This window comes from Sinohyriopsis cumingii, chromosome 7, assembly GCF_028554795.1.
Source record: "Sinohyriopsis cumingii isolate HCF-2022 chromosome 7, ASM2855479v2, whole genome shotgun sequence".
NCBI classification, from domain to species: domain Eukaryota; kingdom Metazoa; phylum Mollusca; class Bivalvia; order Unionida; family Unionidae; genus Sinohyriopsis; species Sinohyriopsis cumingii.
The window spans coordinates 115,018,572-115,037,703 of NC_142967.1; the positions used below are offsets into that span (position 1 = coordinate 115,018,572).

Sequence of the window (19,132 nt, forward strand, 5' to 3'; positions counted from 1 at the left end):
TCCAGGTTAACTATACGACGGTGTCTCGCAAATAAAAATCAATATTTTAAAATACATTCACTGCGAGTGCAAATGGTAATCCTTTTGCTAGCAAGGGTTACAAAGGTATTATTAAAGCAAGATATTGCTGTGTATGCTATTTGCCCTGCAAACATCAATTTTGATGAATAATCACAACTGGTAGCGTGCAATAAGCTCTTTGCTTACACTTACCGGCAAGATGTCAAATACAAGGTTTATTTTGTTACAAAGCAAACCACCCCCTGAAACTGAATATGGTATATTTTACGTGTACCGATTTTTTCTTATGAAGTTGGACGTTTGTTCCTTTGGATTCTTTTAAGTGTGCTGATTTATTTTATTTGTTTATAAAGTCGGTCAACATAGGAAAACCAGTACTGATTCCTTTTTATCTGTATTAAAGGGAATTTTGAAAATAAATTGAAAAATGGAACAGTTTTAAAAGCGACACAATCTAGTGCGTCTATATTAGGCTGAACAGTAAATTAGTTTTCAACAGTTTCAACTAAATGTTCCCTATCCATAGTTTATAGTGTTTTATTTTTCGACAACAAGAAGCATCTACTTCGTCTTATGGGGATAAATGTACGTCATTTCCGGTTGGCGTCCTCTATAGGTTGGAAGTCGTAGCTAAGGGGAAGTAACAACGTTGTATACTTCTATTTCGAGTAATTAAATTATTATTTCTTCTTTTCACTTGATGACTTGTTTATTCTGTTTGCGCGAGTATAACTACTTTTAATCATGTAACGCCAATATGATGTAAAAAAAAAGAAGAAATGTTGGAGTATGGCCGGTGACCTTTAATGAACAAAAATTAAACCTGAATATAGATAAACATAACATATCACCGGATAAAGAAAAAGAAAGGTTTATACAATACAACTTTCGTTTACATAAGAGTGAAACATACATGCGATACTACAACAATTATACGGTTTTCTTAATGAACGGAATGAGTCAGTGATCACTGAATACAATAATCGTCGAAGGGGCTGAAATAGCAAACTTAAAAGTGCACCAAGGTCGCTGTCAAAGTCAAACATTTCTTCTCGTTTGTGAAATAATCTCTCTGGCGATTGTTTTGTGATTTAGAGAAATAAGATGATGGATGATCCACGTGATTTTTGTCTTCTTGCATTAATAATCTGCCAAACTCTTAATCTCCTCCTTGGAATGCTGACGGAGAATGTTTCATACCAAACGGCATTGCTTTATCCTGATAAGATGTTTCTGGCACTAGCTGCAAATGCCGATTTTTTCCTATTTGGTGACATAATATTGCATTTCCAATTTTGACAATGCGGTCATCGATTCTTGGCTTTGGAAATAAATCCCTTTTGGCAACACTTTTGATTTTTCTATCGTCAGTTCACATTTGGAAAGTATTATAAAGTTTGGACAAAAGAATATATGGTGAGTTCCTATTATTTTTAATTGGTTGTACAAAATAATTCTCCTGGAAATATCGAAATGTGTTTCAGACATTTCTGCTTGAGTGAATTCATCCTGTAAGGATGCCGCTTCACAGAAGTAGAATTTGCACTCTCATCATCAAGGTAGGTTTGCTTTGTTCATGTTGGAACGTTTGAAAACAAGTTCTCATATCCAGTGTTAATAGTTATTTTAGTTCACTCCATTCTTGTGGTTATAAATGTGCATGTGTCTGATCCAGACTGTTTAATATTTCTGAATTCCTAAAGTTTGTTAAATCAAAGGCACTGCAGTCAGATTCCATGACATCGATTACTTCCTCACTGTGTTAGACAGGTAAAATAAAATCGATTAAATAATTAACAACAAGCTATCTCCACCAAAAATACTCATTTAATATATTTATACGACAAATTTGTTTATGTTTTCTTCTCCCAGGAGTGTTGATGATACAATTTAAGTCACTTACTTTTTTCAGTTCTACGAGGACCATAACATCACGCTTGAAGAAGAGCCATAACTTTCTCAACAGGCTGTTTGTGTAGTTCAATCCCACTTTAATTCCACTTTAACCGAGTAGACTGAAGATTAGTTCGTACTTATTTACAAGCTTTCGACAACTTATATTTCATATCAAAGAGATAGTCAACAAGATTAATCCTCGTTAAATTTCTCTCTTAAGAACTTCAATGGTTCATGGACAATATATCCAAAAGCTAGTTCAAAAGACCTAAAACCTGACGATTCTTGAATTGATTCCTGACAATAACAACAGCAAATAAACCCCCTCATCCCCATCATTTCTGGTATCAAAGCAATATCACCGAATCATATTCTTCAAAGTTGAATGAAACTTTTATAAAGTCCCTTGACTATCAGGGCGATATGCATAAGATTCCTACTGATGAATACCTAATGTATACATAACTTGTTGGAAATTTCTAGACGTAAAATTTGCCCATTGATCGGACTGGACTGATTTAGGAAGGCCAAAAAGTGTAAAAAGAAATTATTTTAAAAACTTAAAAAATAAATTATTAAAGCTTTTGCATACATTATAGTCAACAAATATTGGCTGCCTGAGTTGGTCTTCGGTAAGTCAAGTCACAGTCTTCCATTATTCAGCTACCCACCACCACATCTCCAGCCAAGTTATATCTGTATTTTGTACCTGACCTTGTCCAGACAAAAGTAAATGGTGTACCTGATCAGTGACTTGTTTTGTAAATCACATAATATATAAATAACTTTTGTCTATGGGCATAGATTAAATATTCAGATCATTAATAATAGTAAACATGCTTACTTCAATTTGAGTTAACGATTCAGTTTTGATTGATACCTTAGAAATTTGCAGAAAGGAAATTTCTTATTAAGTTGACAGTTTTTAATAATAAAGTCCAGTGTTTTCACGATCATTTCAAGTTTTCAGCAATTTTCTCATAATTGAAAAATGATTTATCTACTTTTTCCTTAAGGTGGGTGCTAGAGAGATCTAATTCGTTTAATTTCACTTGCATTTACCTTTCTTCTGTTACGGATATTTAAATTATTTGTTTGTCTGTTAGTTTTAAAGTATTTTTGTTTCATTACATGTTATTGTAATGTACTTTTGTTTAATGGGCTTGATTTTGTCCAGAATTGAGTTGTTTTGTTTGATTTGATTTATTTATTTGTTTCATTGATGTAAATAACTAATAATAGAAACATTGTTTCTAGTTGCTGACTTTAAAATCAGTGACAGTTGTGGTAAACAACTTTTGCATTTTATTTTAATTCTTTCTCAGAGTAAGAATCATTTCATTGAGTCATGGTCATACCTGGACTACGTGACATAAAGCAGATGTTAATTAATAAACAGGCTTCTATTTTTTCAAAAGGATGAACTTTTGACCTTCATCCGGGAATGTGTTTTGTGTCTTAAGTAGTTGTATAGCTGATGCTATGATACAAATTCTAACAGTTGGGCTTAAAACATGTTACCTGTTTGGATTGAATTTTATTTTCTTCAAATTACTGAATTCAAGTGATTATTTTACCCATTATTGCAAAAGTGCTCTAATATAATTCTTGGACAAAAACATTCACTGAAATTTATATGGAATAATATTTTCTGTGATTAACAAGAGACTGTTGACACATCAGTACTATGCTGACTACAACAGATGTCATGGCCTTCCATCTTGAATTTCATCAAGATTTGAACTGATATTCATTTAGAACTTTTCATTTATAGGACATGTGATTTTTAAATCTTGGATTTTTTTGGATTGAATTCCCAATACCGTAAGTTCTTTTTTTTCATTTTTCACTTTGCAGTCTAGTGACATAAATTGTTTGTTAAATTTTACAAAGTTTGTAGCCTTTACTCTTTTCTGTTACTTATCTTAAGAGCATAGACTTGTAACACTTCTTTCTTTGTTGCTCTCCATTTCCTTCTCTTCTCTGCAATTGTATTTCTCTTTCTTTCCATCTCTGCATCTGCCTCTCTTCTCCTGTCTCTTTCTATATCTGCCTTAGCCAATCCTTTTTCTCTGTCTGAATTTGAATTTATTTTCTCTCTCCCTCTCTCTCTTTATATATATATGCAAAACTTGTATCTAATTTACACTTACATAAAATTACATAAAAATACACCTGTCATTATGGCTCATCGATTTCTAGGGCAATATAAAATATTTTCCAGCATCCGCAACACCAAGTTGAAATAAACTAGTTGAAACATAATGAATTTAAAGGTTTCATTCCTATCAAAATAGTCATGAAGTTTTGCAAAGACAACAGTTTTTCTGTTTTATTTGTTTGTCTTGTCTACTTTTTGTATTTGCCTTTGAATAAGGCTCATTAAGAGTCAAAAGCGCTCAGGCGCATTAGATGCTAGCTTTGCATATTTCGTTGTCAGTTTACTGCATTTATCTTAATCAGTCATTGACACACCTGATCCCAGTGCACTTGAAAGGGCTATTATTCGCCATATGATTTGCATTCCCTCTCTCTCTCTCTCTCTCTCTCTCATATATATATATATATATATATATATATATATATATATATATATATATATATATATATATATATATTTGTATTTGCATATATCTCTCTCTCTCTCTCTCTGTATTTCTGATTTTGGATTTTGGTCATTTGCTAATCTGGTATTTTTATTGCTGAATTACTTATTAAACTGGGGGCCTCGAGTGGCCAAGTGGTCTAAAGCGCTCTCTGTTACGGATCACTACCATCTCACCTCTGTCTGGATGTTTTCGAGTCTCAGATTCGGCCAATGTGGGTATGTGAGAAAGCTTGCCAGTAGCTTCTCATGGGTCAGTGGTTCTTTTCTGGGTTCTTCCTCCACCATTAATACTGGCCACCATGTATAGCCTATTGTGTGCTGAAAAATGGCGTTAAACCCTACAGCAACAACAACTTATTCAACCTAAAACACTTTTATCCCAAGATGTATTTTCCACCAAATAATTGAATCAAGGCTTTCTTTATCTCTTGCTTCCTTAAAGAACCATTCACTTCAGAAAGATCATAATATCTGGCAATCTCCAGCAGCTTGTCCTTCCTATGACCCATCTTATGTAGGATTTAAAAGTAAAGTTCTCCACTTTTTTAGATGACATAGTAAAAGCTGGTTTCAATTAAAATTTTAACAAATATGTGAAAATAAATTCTTTACCAGAAAAAATGAAACCTCTGAAATAATTTTAATTTTTAAACTTGTATGATAATTTTTTATATCCTCTGAAATATTTTTAAAACAAAGTTCATGTCACGGAGTGGCTAACAATTTATGTTAGGACTCTATAGTCTTAAAGAAACTAACAGAAAAATCAAATCAGCAAGTTTAGAAGTATTCAACAATTGATTTATTTCCCTAGGATAAAACTTGAAAATTTAAAGGAACTTAACAGTATTGTGTATTAAATCAAAATAATCATAGAAGTTCTATCACAAGTCCAAAAGTATAGTGTTCCAAATGAACGGATGTGCTGTTGTGCACATAGTCTTGGATGAGCTCATTTGCCAAGTGTTTATGCATAACAAGGATACAGCATAAAGTGACTGGAATTTAGTCAGCCAGCCAGAGGATTTACCTGGAAAGGATACTCAGACGTATTTCTCCTGTGGTGGACTGATCAAGTTTGCCTTACTAAATGGGGTTTTCCATTTGGCTTTTTTCGGAAAACTCTTTATTATACTCTTTCAAGTCACAAATCTGACCAATTTTGAGCCACCATTTACAATACAACCATAAAATTAGCAGAAATTGTGATGTATGATACTGAATCAAAATGGGTAACTTGTACCCATGGATTGGTTATAAGTTTTGGAAAATTAATGTACACTATGTATACAAAATTCAAAATTGAGTGTTAATAAATAATGAAATTCGTATTTTACATGATTAATAATTAATATCATAATTAATATCTGTGGCTACCACATTATTGGTTGCTGGTGACCGCCATTCAGGATGAGTAGATATAGCAGGATTTTCATAATGGATGTCATGGTCCACATAGTAGATGTCTGATCTGCATGATTTTCATTACAGAACAAGTAGATATAAATAGTCATTATATGAAAACCCCAAGTTGATATGACCATCTCTTCTGGAGGAGTAGCCATAAAAACATTCAAGATGGACACTGTGGTAGCTATATTGCATGTCTGATAGGAACAATTTTCATTTAGGACAAACAAGACACCATAAGCATTCTTCTAGTTAAACCCCATATCAATATGATTTTCCATTCAGGAGGAGAAGCAATAATAAGATTTTCAACATGGCTGTATATTGGATGTCAGATCGGTCTCATTTTCATTTAGGACCAACAAGTTATTGTAACAAGTCATTTAGTGAAACTCCTGTACTGAAATGGCCATTTATGAGTTTAGTAACCAGATTTCCAAGATGGCTGCTGTGGTGGAAATGTTGGATATCCAAGTGGAACCATTTTCATTAAGAACCAGCAAGAGATTATAAACAGTCATACAAGGAATATGGTGGTATGACTTTCTATTCAGGAAAAGTAGCATAGAACAAAATATTTGAGATGGCTGCTGTGGTGGCCATTCTGGATCTCGGATCAGTACCATTTTCACTCTTGATCAATTTGACATCCTAATATGGCTTTTAGTGATGCCCTATGTTGATATCACCATGTATTGTTATGTATATTTAATCAATACTGTATGCTTAACTTGTGTCCATGATTATAATTTGTCAGCAAAATATTTACATAGCCTTTCAGTTCAAGGCATATCTTATTTACAATTAGACTTCTTTTCATTGGACTGTTTCACATTCTTTTATGACATAGATCAAGCAAAAATGTGTCAATCATGAACATGTAGAAATAAGGGTCTGATGAACAAACAATTCATTTAGTTTTAGACCAGTCAGGGAATCCATTCATGATCTGAGTGTTGTTGAAATAAGAAAAAATTCAAGAGGAATTATTTATTTAAAATATTTATTGAATTACGGTAATTTTACTAAAGTGCGTATTGACTTTTGTACTAACACATTACTTAAGATGTTTGCTTAAAATAATCGTTACAAATTTAATCTCAAAAGAGTCTATGCCACAAAAATGTAATTTTGGTGTGGTTTGACCTAACATAATGATGGTACATCATGGAACAGCTTGATATTTTTTAAAACCAAGGAAAGTTGGAATATGAAATAACAGCAATATTTTCATATACCGTAAATATTGGTACACCTTATTTTTTCCTTTTTCTACTGATTGATATGACGTATCTTTTATCAATCAGATTGTCATTTAAAAATATTACCATGTTCATTAGGCACTGTCATCATGAATAGATATAGATAGAAAACCAATCAAAGTGGCATTTAAAAAAATTACCACAGTTGTTATGCACTATCATTATGAATAGATATTGATACAAATAAATAGAAATGTTATAAATTAATATAATTTGTTTTGAAAAGGCAAGACAAATGCATAATTTTACTCTGCTATCTTATCATTTCTTTGCAATTACTATATGTATAATTTGATTGGACAATAATAAGAATTGATCATTTAATTTAGCACAATGTTGAACTCACAGTAGAATTTCCATTTTGTGTTCAAGTTTACTATTGTCAGTTTAAGTAATATTGCATTAATGTTGTCAAACATCACCAGTAATTAAATTCTTGCTTTGAAATGCAAATACCTAATTTGTTAAAATGTGATACCATTATGACAAGAACACAAACAGCGTTAAACATTCAGATTTAGTGGCTTTCATTAAATGTACATTATGGCACACTGCACAGAGGAGTTTAACTTTTGCTGAATGAAGTATGTTGTTTTTTTATCATGGGCTCCACTGGTCTAAACTTCATTGATATCTCTAAAATACGATAAAGAGGGTTCAGAAATAATTCTTTTAAAATGACTAATATCATAACTACTCAGTGGTAGTTTGCTTTGATGTAAGCGACCTTAAAAAACTTTACTCAGGTATGGCAATCATGCTTATATTATAGAGCAAATGGCAAATTACATGTCAAAAATGGACACCAGTGATAACTACAAATTCTGTACAAGAACTTATAAAAAAAAACTACATGTAATTTGGTGCCATTATTATGCATGGCATCTTGTCCTTCTCAACCTACTTTAGATTTTAAAAGAATCATTTGAGTCATTGTGTATATTATTTGCTGACCTTTCAATTTACTTGTAACCCATCCACACACACCGATTTTAAAAATGAAAAGCATCAAAGACTGAATTAAATGTAGCCATTTCATTCATCAATATACATTTGTAAGCGGATTTTCGTTGGTGTAACAGAATGAACTGGGTAGGGTTAGAATATTACAATGATGACAGTAAGAATGATAACGCAAATAATAGATGTTTATTTATATATGAATAAAGATAGAAAAATCTTACACCAAACTCGTACATATAAATTCCAATATTGGATTTTTAACGCAATGATGTCCACTGAAATTACTGATACAATTAAAACATAATGTGGTTCCAAACTGGGAAGAATTGCAAAATTTAACATGAATTATTAACGTTGATAAATTCATTGAAATTAAACAAAAATTTTCAGTTGCCTTTACAAATCATTGCATTTCTCAATTAAGGTTGACAAAGATTGGTCAGAGATTTCTTCTTGGTTTGTGGTCTGTTCCTCTTCTGAAGTCTTGCAAATGTTGGTAGCTTAAAATCAGAAGAAAAAAGAGAAATTATTAGACTGGAAGTGGTAAAGGCACAAAAAAATTAATACTTTTGTTGTACAATTAATTTAATTCTGTAATATAAGTCTATAACAAAAGCATAAAAATAATTCTGATGAATAACTGAAAAGACATTGACATACAAAGATAGGGTTTCAAACATTTATTTTCCTTTGCCAAAGATGCAACTGAGACTGGGGATTTCAATATAACAAGCTAACAAAGGTACCAGAAGGTGGCTGATTCATGGCAAGAAAACCTTGTTGTCAAAAAAGCAAAACTGAATAATAGTTCTCACTGAAATAAAAATAACCCTTTTCTACAAATAATAATAATAATAATAATGAGGACTTTGCATAGCACCTAAGCTTTAGAAGCTCTAAATGCTTTCCAACATTAGACGACACTTATAACATAAAAAAGTATATAATGATATAATTACAAAAAACAAACACCATGAAACTAGAAAATATAAAACATGATGAAAATACTTAAGGTAGAAACATTATTAGGTCTTTAAGTTTGTTCTTGCAGTCAAAATTGGTGAGTTTTAAGATAACTCTTGAATGAGATCACTGTGTCTTTGTGTCTAAATTCAGTGCGCAATTCATTCCACTTTGCTGGGCCCTGGTATGCAAAATAACGTTGTCCATATGACTTCATTTTCATAGTGGGAATAATGAGTAGGTATCTTGCTGGTGTGTACACATGGGTGAGGTCGGATAGCTATGCTGGACTAGAGTCAGACAGTGAAACGTAGCACAGAGAACAAATTTTGTATTTGATTCTGGATTCAATGGGTAGCCAGTGTAGGGTACAGAGCAGGGGGGAGGTTTTCTCTGATCATGGTAGTCTAAGAATGATCTGAGCAGCTGTGTTTTGAACTTTTTAAAGTTTCTGGAGCAGATATAGAGGTGAAACAGACATAACTGAATTAAAATAGTCCAGTCTTGAAAGTTATTTCCGAATGAAATCTATGACACTTGAGAGTGGCTAAGTGTATAGAATGAAAAGAACAGGTCCAACAATACACCCCTGTTGAACACCACAACATAGATCAACTGGGCTGGAGTGTATTCCATTTGCAGATACAATTTGTGTCCTGTTGACCAAGTAGGACTTGAACCACAGTGAGGCTGTATCATGAATGCCAAATACATGCTGGAGATGGTGAAGTAATATATCATGGTCTATTGTGTCAAATGCTGCAGACAAATCAAGGAGGGTGAGGACTGTAATCTTTCTGCTATCAAAAGCAGAGAGAAGGTCATTAACTTAACCTTCAGAAGAGTAGTTTCAGTACTGTGGCAAGGGTGAAATGCGGACTGTACATTGCTAAAAAGACTGTTTGAATTCAGATGATATACATGTTGGTTTCTTCAGCAGAGGCTTTACAATGGCAGTTTTGAAAACTGATGGGCATTCCGTGGATAAGAGAGAGGTATTAATAACATCAGTTAGTGAAGGCAATATTAGATCTAAGAATTCGAGCTGCAGTGATGTAGGAATTGGGTCAAGTTCACATAACTTTGGTACACTCTTCATCACGACTGTACATACTAAATCCATAGAGACAGGTTCAAATGCTGATAGCGGTTGCCACTGAAATTCTGTATTGCAACTGTATGGTGACGAGTCTATTGTAATTGTGTTGTCAAGTTCTCTCTAATTGTTTGTACTTTGTCACGGAAGAAATTTGCAAACAGTTCTGGAAAGTTGACAGCAGAGAAGGTAGTTGAAAGTGGTGTACATTTGTTCCTTGACATTAGCTTGTTAGTAATCTAGAAGAGCTCTTTGCAGCTGGATCTTTCTGTGATCTTAGTATTGTAGTGGGCTGAGCTTGCTGCATGGCATGAATTCCACTACTCCTTGCTGATACAGGAAACATAAAGAAGAGAGTCTTGAGGGTTAGATTCCTGAAGAAACTCAGGGTTTCTTATGGATGTTCAGATAACAACCAAGAGCAAAACACAAAATGTTACACCAAAGCATTGAAAAAAGACTGGGCTCTGAATCTCAATGTATCTGATCAGTTCTGAAAAATGAGGATCCATCCCTGTGATGAAACCCAGAGACAACTTAACAGTAGTGGAAAGGGCTGCTCTATATCCCTCAATGGGTAATATTGACCAGTCATTTATTAAAAAAAAGACAGAAATAAAAGATTCCCAGTTAAATGGGAACAGATCATTGTTTCCCACTGCACCAGTTACAGAATATTTCTCCATGTGGCAGTGTAAATATTTTAAGCTGACTGCCTTCTAGCGAGGGTGATGAAGCTGGCAACTTTGCTTGAAAGGTAAATCATTTTCAGGATTGAGTCTTGAATATTTTTAATGGACACTGAACAACATCATCATGTTCTTTTTTTTCCGCCACCATACTATATACAAAGATACAAAAGTAGAAGAAATAAAAAACAAATAGTGCATCTACAAAAAAATGGATACTACCATGTCATTTGATTGTTTTTTTATTTTTCTGAATTTATTCTTTACTTTTGGAAAATATGTATGTGAAAAGAAATCTGAATTTAAGAATTGAAGTATATTCAGTCTTAACATTTTGTATTCCCTTTGATAAATTCCACGAGCCTGGGGAAACATTTAAGTTTTTCAGCAATTTTCAAATACTTTTCATGGATAAAAAATTTTTTTTTAATGAATTAAATGAGTTTTCGAAACAACAGCTGTGATTAAAGGTTTTTAAAATGGAATGGAGTGCTTTAAGGCCAAGAGAGTGAATGAACCCCGTAGCTAGAGGCACTTTGCTGCTTGGTGCCGGACACCATAAACAGTTCCCAGGTATATTTATTGAGTACTTGGTGATATGGGCCCAGTGTCTGTTGCCTGGTAACTCAAAGTTTGCTGCTTGGTGTCAGGTAATGTACACTTGGTGAATTTCACTTGAGACATCACTTGTTTACTGGTTGCCAGTGTCCAATGCACAATGCCATGTTAACAGGGCCTGATAACTGGTGAAATCCCTTTTGTGACTGTCACTTGACTCATTTTCTGGTGACCAGTGCCCAGTTCCTGGCACCCAGTCATACTTCCTGATGAAAAACCTTCAATAACTATTGCTAATACGTTAGTATTGCCTAGTGATGTATACAATCATCTAACTTAAATAACAGCAAAAAATGCAAAAAATGAATCAAATGCAATGAAGCATGAAACATGGGGCAATGACCTACTTGAAGATGAGAGTGTAGTACTCATCATGATCATCCTCTTACAAAGTTTCATAACTCCAGGTCTAACAATATTATACAGGATACAATTATGTAAGAGGTGTGTGGACTTAGCTAAATGCAAAAAATGAAATAAGCCAGCAAATTGTGAAATGTGATTATTTTGCTAGAAGTATGTGATAGTAATAGAGATGCAAACATTGTCTAATCTAATAATTTTTAGCATCAATTATGTTTTGGGACTGAACCCAATACAGCAAAGAATGAAATAAGGTCAGTGACCTACTTTTGCGATAAGGATGTAGCGCTCATCATCGTTTCATTATTCTTCTTAAAACAGTATGTGTATATGGCACATTAATCATATTTGGCAATGAACTAAAAGCAGAAACAACATAGGCCAATAAACTGTGACCTTTTTCATAGAAGGTGGTAGAGATGCATAAAATGATCTAGTTTCATGAGTGAACACTGCATGAGAAAAGCAAACTTACAACACAAAATTTAGCCTAACTTGGTGAAACATTACAAATATGTACAATATTATTTTGTGTGTAGTAGTTATCAAGATGCATTTTATCAAGTTTGATGAATCTACATAAAATAATTTATATCCATGGAACAATGCACCTGTCTGATTATGAGCTCAATGCAAAATTTGACCTAAGCCAGTAAAATGTTTATTGTAAGTCAAAGTGACCATCTTTTATCAAGATACATATAATCATCTAGGTTAATGATCATCTAGCATGAAATAAGCTTTAGAAATAAACTTAAAGTAGAAATCAGAAGCAAAGTCTGTGAAGCATAAAAAGTGTGGACCACAATAACACGTTCCAAAATGACAATGAATTACCTCACAAAGTAAAAAGAGTACAAGTAAAACCTACTTAGCCATTAGATAAATGTCCAAACATAACCTATACCAATAAAATGTGAATCGTAGAGAAGGGTTTGGCACTAACAGGGATGGTTTCAATTGGCTATTCTAAGTAATACTAGCATGAATAATGACTAATGGAAATAAGCACAAACGTTAACCAAAGACAGAGATGAGTGAAATATGGTCCACAGAGAATGGATTTTGTGTGAAGTTCTCCTCAAGATGCATCATTCCTTCATCAAGTTTCATCCTTACAGGTACAACAACAGTACATATTCAATGTGCAAAACACCTGAGCTACATGCATAAATATTAACAAAGAATGTACTGAAAAGTACAAGTAGATGTAAGTACAAAAGTTGGCCCTCACAGCCCTCCTCCGGGGATTGGTGGTATGAAACTCTGCATGTTGCCCAAAGAATGCAGTGGGCTGTACATATGTGTATGTTTTTATCTGTGCAGACAACAATGATTACTACTGCTCTAATAGCTCTCATTTACTTTGAAGAGAAAGGGAATTTTCTAAATATAGACTTATTGAAGAGATTTTAACTGGGCTCAAAAACATAATGTACATTTATGGCGCACTCAGTTGATTGTAGCAAGATTCAGGTAAACCATTCATCACTTACTACAAATGGCCATGTCAGGTAAAACTTGACTACATGCTTGTTCTTGATACAGATACACACTCTATGAATAAAAAACCCAGAGATTGTCACATTTTATCTGTCCAAGCAGTGCTACCCTCAGTCTAGGTCTTCTGTACTTATAAGACAATGCAACTTTACAGCATGTATTATGCCTCAATGTGCAGGTATTGCTATATGTAATTACTTTTCACATTGAACGTGTTCTAACTTGTATAAAAAAACAAGTATTTTAAGAGTCTCTGCCAATTTCCACCTACTTCCACACAAAATTTTAATCTATTTATAGAGCACTTAATATAAAAACAACAGCTGAGTGATTATAATTTAATGGGGTTATTACATAATAGCCTCTCGATTTTATTTACCAGTCAGTAGTCTTTCGTTTGATAGGTTTCCTTGAGAAACTCTCTGTGGAGGTTTGACTAACGTACTTAGTAACAAAGTTGATGGAAATTGCAAAGAAGCTTGGAATGTTTCTTTCAATGCAAGTTTGTGAGATTTTTCTTGCAAAAAGTAATTATGTACTTATATGAAAATCTGGTGGTGGCTGTGCTTTGGTATGACAAAGTATTTTTAAAAAATTGCAGTCTAAAATATATTGATGACCAAGGGGAAGCATAACACTGACTGACCAGACAAAAAAAATCAAAACCTCTACCTCTGACAATCTCTGGCTCTTAACTTCTCAAAATTCTATCTCACAAAGATATGTGACAGACAATTGAAAGACAAAATTTTCCACATTACAATGACACCCAGATTACTAAAACATTCACTGTAAATATGAACACAATTAAGAAATTGAGGACTATGTATGAAGCTACAATTCTCTTGAGTTACATATAAGCTATATCTTTTATTATATCTAATGAGGTTATATATAAGAAGGGTGCTGTCTTCACTCTTATCTTAATATTTTCATGAATTTAAAATCAAGCTTGCATCAGCTAACTGTGTGTTTTAGTAAGAAGTGAAGTGGAGAAGTGAAATCACAGTGCTGAATACTGCTGAAACTTGCTTGTCCCAAGACTAAATGTCTCTGAGATGCTGCCAGGAGTTTACTTAATGGGGGTAGTTCCTTACTTGTCAGAAAAATAAGGTGGGGGGAGAAGAAAAAAGATGGGGAGGAGGAAACATAGTTCAACATTTACCTAACACTTCAATATCTGTCTTTCTTCCAGCTGTACTGGAAACAAAATCATTTAATGATGTCATCTTTGCTTTATAAACATTAATCTGTTGATTGTTTCTGAGCTTAATCTGTGCCTTATCTGTGTATGAGTGTTATTCTGTGCTGAGATCCCCCTTTCAGTGTGCTGTACGAAGGGACATATCCAGCATAAACAAATAAGCAAACTATTCCTTACTGTTAAGTATAATTTTCCACAGTTCATAGATACTGTTTCTTGCACACATCTGTTCCAACAAAATAATTTTTTTCACTAACATAAGCTCTGCCAAAATTTCACTTTTTTAAATCAGTGCCTATTATGGCAGATTTGATATCTTCTCCGTAATGCTATATTAGGGTTTTAAGTCCATCCATGTCCTCTTTAATACAGAGATATTTTCATCAGATATATATATTTAATTTCTAATTTCATTTTAGATTCTTATTTATTCAAGTTATCATAAACCTTATAGGGCTATATAGTTCTGTAGCACAAAATCCCAAAAGGGCTAACTTTTGTTTGAAAAGAAATGAAAATTGCACTCTACATTTGAATTGTCTGTATTTTAATTTGGCTAAGTAATGGTATTCTGTCTTTTCTACATTAATTTCAGAATCTCATACTGGTATCTTCACTAATGCTTTTCCAGCTCCAATAATCAGACAAAATTCACAAATTTAAAATTCACTGTCATTTTCATTATCATCAGCCATTAATTGCCAAACAAAATTGTCATCTGAAGATGAACCATATAGGGAATCAGCCATTTTTGTGTTTTAGGTAGCCTGTATTTTCAACAGAAATTTGTAAAATTTCCTTGATGCAAGGTTCAAATTACTACAGAATGTTTGTTTCAAGGCTGAATGTGCCAATCAAATTTATTTTAAGAACCACTCATGTTAAGCCAAACAACAAGAACTAACCCTTAAAAAAGACATGTCACAACAAGCTCTATAATCCTCTACCAGCGGCATGACTTGTGCTGTGACAAGCACACTAATTAAATAATAACTGTATACTACACAGAGTACATATTCATATGTGCAACTTTAAAAAATTTGCAGGAATGTTTGCACATCGTTGTTCACCAAGTGTGAGACTTCTGTGAATTTTTGCATGATTCATGTAACTGCATGCCCTGGCAGCATCTCCGGTGTCTGGACAAATTTTCCCTTACACCCATGTTACTGAAATTACAGGTAATGACATAACCAATTGTGTCCTATATATCTTGCAAAAGTATACCTCAAAAAGCAAATAATATTCAAAAAACATCTCCCTGATCTCCTACTCTCTACTTTATTTATCATAGTTAGCTCTAGTTGAATAATGTAACATTTATGTCCTCCATGTCCTCCAAAACTGTGTAGTATTTCAGTATTTATCACTTTTCTTTGCAATTTGTTTTGTTTGCAATCAAAGAGATTCTATTAAATTCTATCAAAACAGCTTTGTTCTATATATGAAATCATTAGATTGACTTGAAATTTAAGTGACCTAAATAGATTTATGATGCATGCTGTATAATATAATATAAATAATAAACATGTTCTGGAAAATAATTTTCGTAAACACTTTTAAGACTATATGGAATGTTACAGAGTAATATTCACATTAAAATTATGTAGAACTTTTTCTAACTGGAATTGTTTCATTTCTGTGAGACACTTAGACTGTGTCTTTTTGTTTAGTCTTGCAGATTTTTGTACCACTGAAACTTTATTGTAATACTTAACAGGCAATATTTGAATACATTTTCTGCACAAAAACTCACAAGTTCTCAGAGGACAACACAATTTAAACATATATCATGTACAGTGAAAATGCCAGATTTTAGGTCATATTTCAAACCCTGGGGACTCCAGGATGTAGAATAAGTCTGGAAAATCCTATAGATAGGCAGGCACCTAATGGATGCAATTAATATGGCTCAGTTGGTTGTATCCCAGTCTCAGTACCAAAAGTGGACGGGTGTGAATCCTACCAATGGATCAGCTCAGTTTGGCTACCCGACTGGCACGGAATGAAATGAACTACTTGTGATTATCTGTCATAAAACACCAAATCAAAACAAAACCACAGTTCAAATGTTATCTAAGATTATGTCATATTCCATAGATAATATGGCAATTCTTGTGAAAGAAACTATCAGTTTTACCTCTGACACTTGCCATGATTTACATCTATCAGAGTATTTCTACAGGGGCATTACTGTCTGAAGACACAGACAATGACTATATGTTAAATGATGGAGTTTTATTCTATACACAATTGTCAAGACTAAATCACTTACCATTATTCCAGAAGGGGCATCTGTTTTTCCTTTTGCATATAATAACTACAGTAACCACCATGGTGATGCACAGTACCAGTAAAATGTAACTACAACAGCTACAATCACTTTATTGCTGCTCTTATTATTATCTCCACTACCACCTATACGAGACCCTGAAAAAACAAAAAAATTAATAAAAAACCCAAAACATTATGGCATGCTGATTGTGCTCTTTTATTATTTACCTTAAAGGCTATGATTTTCCAATGCCTTTTAACTTCATATACAAACATACAGTGATCCCAAACTATTAAGTCCATCGATAGATAGAATAAATAGGAAATGGCCAGTTTTATGATATTACAAACAGATGACTGACGACATTGGTGTATATCACTGGCAGCAAAAAGTTCATTTTTGACAATCTCCTGACACTGCTGGCAGTAAATTGCTGGGGTTTTTCTTCCTTTAATGTGTATACTGGATAATCATTCAAATATACTTTTGAAAACATGTTATTTGATCAACTGAAAATACATTGGCATTAAAAAGTGAGTCAACTAGAGTAGTGGTTCCCAAACTGTGGGCCATGGACTTGGAATTATTCCATGGTCTCCATGACTGACTGACTAAATATTATGACTTGCACATATAAAATTATTTTTTCAAAATGTATGTATTTGTTGTTGTGACAAGGAAATGTGAATTCATTTACAGTGGCTACTGAGTTATAATAAAAATAATAATGATAATAATAATAATTATAATAATAATAATGATGATGATTTTATTTAAAGAGGGTGACACTAAACAGGGCTTGAAATTAGTGTTGATGGGTGACAGATGCAGGACCTGTCATCTTCTGAGGAAGCAAGGTCTAACATCCATAGAAACAGGTCAGAATTCCCTGAATAATAATTCAATACCAAAGTATAGCTACATGTATGAGCTTTAATAAATGAATAAAGTAGTTATTTTTAAACAATGCAGTTTCCTTTCTAAAATGAACATTGTTTTCACTGCCAGGTGACTCTAAATAAATCACACTAAAGTCACATCAACATGTTTAACATGATAAAAACTGAAACACATTTACACTTTGTCTACTGTAGTCTCAAAGTCTGACCATTCAGAATCACCTTCCAGTTTTTCTACCAAATAAAAGATGGCTTTCCTGCTTTTACAACAGAACAGGTGTATTAAATATACATGACATATTATCTCTCTGCTCCTTATTCAGTTTAATCATGACTTTAATGACTGGGGTGTCTGATACAGCAAAATTATGATATCCATTTCTGGATTTTGTCAGTTACTGACTCTTACACAATCTAAACGTTCTTTTCTTTTTGCATTCACCTGAAATGGGCTGAACATTAAGTTCACTGTGCCATGGATGCTGAACGTATCAGCTAAATAAGGGAACTTCAAACAGGTTCAGCACAACATTTTCCTGTAACTCAATCATATTCGATCAATGGCCAAGTTGTTTTCAAGTGTTCTTTAAATGTTTGCAACCTTTAATGGCTTCTTCTTTTTTTAGGCAGGTCAATTTTCTTCATTTCAGGGTTCCTTGCAGTTTTTTAGATTTTGCCAAGTGATGAAAAACCAAAGTTAAATAAACTCATGACTCATACTGATCATCTTGGAGCAGAGCCTTATGTTGCAGGTCAGTTCTTATCTTAGTGTCGGAATCAGCGGTTAATTCGAACTTACACCATATGAACAGTCATGCAATATGCATGAACACATTTATTAGCCAGCCACTATATCAGACATCTTGGGCCTCTCTGATGATTTTGGAATTTTCTCATTCTAAGTAATAAGGTGAAGAACCTTCGAATGAGATTAGATTTTAGGTTATGTGACTGATACTTATGTTAAAGGGTACTGAATTCAGAGATAAAATAGCACTGGCTCACACACTTTTCTATACTCCATATTCCAGTCTGACTATCATGTGCACAGCAAAATTGTTAGTACACAAGTAACATTGCTTGTACATAAATTTCCATATATATTTGTTGACATTTTACACTGCAGAGAAATGATTTTAATTTCCATTTTTTGGAAAAGTGGGAGTTCTAACAGACTTCTGATAAGTTTATGTCTAGGGTCTAGGGTCTTACTCGGAAAACTGTAGGTCCCAGACCTCGGACCACCACTACTTTCATGTCCTGAAATGCATTAGTTGCATAGAACTTATCCTCTTTGTGGCCCTCTGTTATGAGCATATTTATATCCTGAGTAGATGTACAGATTTACACACACACAAACAC

At 33.4% G+C, this 19,132-nt stretch overlaps 1 protein-coding gene across 1 annotated transcript in view; it reads right to left on the reverse strand.

Moving 5' to 3' along the window:
* Positions 1 to 8,327: 8,327 nt before the first annotated feature.
* Positions 8,328 to 19,132, reverse strand: part of LOC149795966 (uncharacterized) — a 125,302-nt gene continuing 114,497 nt past the window's right edge. The window contains exons 3-4 of the mRNA XM_089965886.1: positions 16,872 to 17,026; positions 8,328 to 8,660 (exon numbers count right to left, since the gene is read on the reverse strand). Coding sequence (XP_089822012.1) covers positions 16,917 to 17,026 — 110 coding nt within the window. The 3' untranslated portion in view covers positions 8,328 to 8,660; positions 16,872 to 16,916. The remainder of the gene's footprint in view (positions 8,661 to 16,871; positions 17,027 to 19,132) is intronic.